Below are 4,234 nucleotides of genomic sequence, written 5' to 3' on the forward strand. Positions count from 1 at the left end.
CCATCAATATCCCCCAGGCGCGTATACAGGGGGGGGTTTTAGGGGTTCAAACCCCCCCCGAAACAAAAAATTATAACCCATGGGAAACATTGTGATATAAATTGTACATGTGTTGATTTATCACCATGTTCTAAAACCCCCCCCCGAAAATTTTCTCTGGCTACGCGCCTGATATCCCCTATAGAACAAAGTACACCAGCTGCAGTTAACAACTTACCCTCCAACCAACCAGCAACTGCAACCAATGTACAACAAGGCGCATCTACAGCAACCAGCAATGAACTCAAGACGGAAATCAACAACAATACCAATGGATAACGAGGCGAGCCACGAACAAAGTGCCCCTCAATCCTCGCAGGAGGGAAATGGAACCTCCTCTCCCCCTAGAAAAAGGGCGACAACGAGATCCAATACAACAAAAAAAAATTATCTAAAAATCGGCTCAATCGGCCATGTAAAGCTTGTACGCAAATAGGCTTGAATAAAAATATCTTTTAAATAAAAAAAAAAAACTTACGTTCATGGTGCCGCTGGCCGCAGTATCAAGAGATAGCTGGTTGATATTGTTTAGCTCGTTATTCATGTCACGTAACTCAGATGATAATTCGGAAGTCAGTTTTTTTAAAGTACACGTTTTCCTTCATTGCTGACATTGCTGTATCGAACAATGAGGTGACTTGTTTTTTTTATGGCAACAACACTACCGGTCAAGCTGCTATTTTTGTTGATTGAAATCAATTCATTTTTTATAGTTCTTGGGCATCAATAGCCTCATGAACTAAGCTTGGTTTGTTGAATCGAAAGTTTATGCACAACTTCCGTGTTTGAATGGAGATGACATTCAAGAAGCTTTTGTTGTTCTATTGAAGCCCATTTTTGCGTGCAGAACCTTTTGACAGGACTCACAGCACGGTTTACGTCAATAACTCTTCTATTCTTTATCCGCAGTGAACCCCGCTGAATAGACACTCCAACACCGGGGACGTGAAATTTTCGTGGGCATCCAACACATGTCCACATAACCGAGTCGACGGTAGTGTCCAAAGCACAATTTTTTCAGATATTCCGTAGATACTTGTGGTGATGCAAACAGTTCTGTCACTAGTAACAACAAGTGTGAGACTAACATTTCTTCGTTTCTTACTGTGACCTGCATTAGTGAAAAGTCTTACAAATTACGATATTGAACATTTCATGTTCTAATTTCTCAATTATGGAAATTGCGTTCAATGTTTTTATTCAAATTTCTTTAGAATAAAAAATAGAAATATTTCAGTAGGCTCCCAAGTAGTCATCTGCAGATAGTTCTGATACGACTAAGACCAAACGTTATTGCAACGAACATGTCTTGTAGGTAACACATAGCATAGTCACACATAATCTACCGTAACAAAAATTATTACTTGGGTTTATATATCGTGGATTCGGACCTGTAAAATTTTTATTTTGAAATTCAATTCTTCTCAATATTTTTTTTCACCGTTTGATTTCGAAATGAACTGAAAAAAAGCTTGCTACACCGGGCCGACCATTTATCTTATCATCATTGTCGTTTACGAAAACTCGGATTATAAAATTGGATTGAATTTTTTATCTACTGAATGAGTTGAAATTTATTATCAACACTGATAACCTTCTCTGAACTCACTTCGTTCTTACATTCAAATCATCTGGATAATCTCAAAGAGACTTATTAAACTTGATAAATCAAATACTGTTCAGGTAATTGGAGACAGTTTAATAAATCGTAAATCAAATTCGTGCGCTCTAATCACTAATCTTTAGTGACTGTTATCGTGTTTCGGGTCAAATTTTGATATGATCTTACCTATATAAAAGCCCACCCTCTACGGAATCGGCCGTCTCGAGGAACATTTGGACGTAGTAACAATGTTTCGTTTGAGTTTATTGTTCGTGGTCATCAGTGCCGTTGCCGTATTCGGTGGAAGTATGTTAAGTATTCTATTTAAATTACTTTCTATTAACTGAAACGGCATCTTTGATTTTAGCTCTACCAGCCGAATATCTTGAATGGGAAGGACGGATTGTTGGTGGTTCGAATGCAAACGCTGGACAATTTCCTTACCAGGTTTCTCTTCGTTCTTCGGGCAATGCGCACTTCTGCGGTGCTTCAGTGATTAATAATCGCTACGTATTGTCGGCTGCTCATTGTACCGTTGGACGTACGACTGCCAACACCAGAGTCGTAGTAGGAACTCACCTGTTGAACAGTGGTGGCGTAGCTCACAATACTGCCCGTATCGTAAATCACGGTTCATACAATTCCAACACTTTGGCCAACGATGTGTCGCTAGTGCAGACCTCTACGACTATCACCATGAATAACCTAGTCGCTACTATTCCTTTGGGATCTAGTACTATTAACACAGCCACCAATGCAGTAGCTTCAGGCTGGGGACAGCTAGGAGCTAATGTTGGAATTCCAAACAATTTGCAGTTTTTGACCACTAACATCATCTCGTTGGCGGATTGTCGTAGTCGGCATTCGTCAGCAAATGCGGCCCGTGTCTTCGACAACACTATCTGTACATTGAACCCGTCTGGACAGGGCATGTGCATGGGCGATTCCGGTGGTCCTTTGGTGCATGGTGGCAACCAGCAGGGTATTGTCTCCTGGGGTATTCCGTGTGGAACGGCGGCACCTGACGTTTTCGCCCGTGTTTCTTCACACCGTACATGGATTTTAAACAATGCCGTGTAAACTCCATGGGTTTTGATATAAAGATTATTACGTTTAAATGGGTTGTTTTTATACATTTTTTTGTTTGTGACGTCTTGATACTGTATATCATTGCAACTTTGGAAACGAGTCTAACGAGAAAAAATTTACCGAAAAAAGCCTTCGTAAACGATTGTAAGTTGTTGTCGCATTTCATATATTTGCAAGATCTTGAAGTTTTATAAAATCTTGCCGTCTCATAACCAAATCTTATACAAACTCTTTTTTTCAAAGCATAGTTTGAAAAGGATTTGTGTGTAATTCAAATATGCACTCAATTTCCTCGGAGATAATTAAAGAGATATTCACAAACTTAGATTCAATTAGAATTTTCATTTTCCTATAGAACACTTTTGTTTTTCCTCCGGAATTATAAGGTGAAATGTTAAAAAGCTTGCAAAAATGTGCACTCAAGTTGCAAGGGTAACTGTCAAATTCCATACGTATCCGAACTCTGGTTACGGTATTATAAAATGATGAGTATAAAACATTTCAAACTCTTCGATTCAGTGTTAAAATATGTACTTAGTAGGTTTTTGTTATACCGCTTACCAGTTTCCGCTTCCAGAAGAACCGGAAATTTCAAATAAAAGGTCATATATCGAGCTATAGGTGATTCTTAATTTATTTCGGATCCAACTTCCGGTTCGGTGCTATAAGGCTCAGTCCCACAGGCAGCTGTTAAATTTTATCTGGATCCAACTAGCGGTTAAAGTATTCTAGTTGTCATTCCATGCATTGATTTACGGCAAACGTAAATTGTTTAAAAGTGTACAATACACAGATGTTGTTAGTTCGAAAGTGCATAGAGTCGGGATCCAAAGCCGGAAATACAACAAGTAGTTGGCACATTTCTAGAACAGACTTTGTATCGATTTATCATACTAACGATTAGGAAAAAAGCATTACTATGTGGAACCTTTTTTTAATTCACTCGAAAAGCGAATGCTAATAACAATGCTTTAAATAAGCTGAATACTTCTTATGTCAACTTTTTGGATAAGGAACATCACAAACATGAAAACTACGTGAATCTAGAATACGAGGAAACATAGTTGAATTGAAGAAAAAGATTTTCTGGACCTTCTGGACTTCATTATTACGTTGCATACGATACTGTATTGGAAGACCCCTCGTTGCTTTGTTTACATTGTGTTTTGGATGCCTGTTGACGTATGTGTTACTTTTGTAATCGAGTGCTACGCGGAATTGGCATATTGTCGCAAAACTGAAATGTAGAGGCGCTGCTTGTTTAAAGATGATACTTTCAGCAAGAGCTGTCAAATCGGTTGGCAAATTTCTAATTACTCTACCTTTTCAACGATTTCTTTTGGAAACGGGCAAATTCATTTGAAAAATCATAGTAGAAGTTGAAGAAAAAGTTTTTACTCTGAGGTGGTAATGTTGATCTTAGTTCATTGTGCGAAATCTACCGTTTATTCAGATTAGAACATTAAACTTGGTTTGATACCATTTTTCAAATGCCTGGAAATA

General features: G+C 38.3%; 1 protein-coding gene across 1 annotated transcript; it reads left to right on the forward strand.

Moving 5' to 3' along the window:
- Positions 1-1,826: 1,826 nt before the first annotated feature.
- On the forward strand, positions 1,827-2,760 carry LOC131438480 (chymotrypsin-2-like). The gene is made up of 2 exons (XM_058608539.1): positions 1,827-1,948; positions 2,010-2,760. Exons 1-2 carry the CDS (start codon positions 1,891-1,893, stop codon positions 2,720-2,722), a joined length of 771 nt encoding a protein of 256 aa, XP_058464522.1. The 5' UTR covers positions 1,827-1,890; the 3' UTR covers positions 2,723-2,760.
- The last annotated feature ends 1,474 nt before the right edge of the window (positions 2,761-4,234 follow it).

The sequence above is a fragment of the Malaya genurostris genome, chromosome 3 (assembly GCF_030247185.1).
Source record: "Malaya genurostris strain Urasoe2022 chromosome 3, Malgen_1.1, whole genome shotgun sequence".
Classification (NCBI taxonomy): domain Eukaryota; kingdom Metazoa; phylum Arthropoda; class Insecta; order Diptera; family Culicidae; genus Malaya; species Malaya genurostris.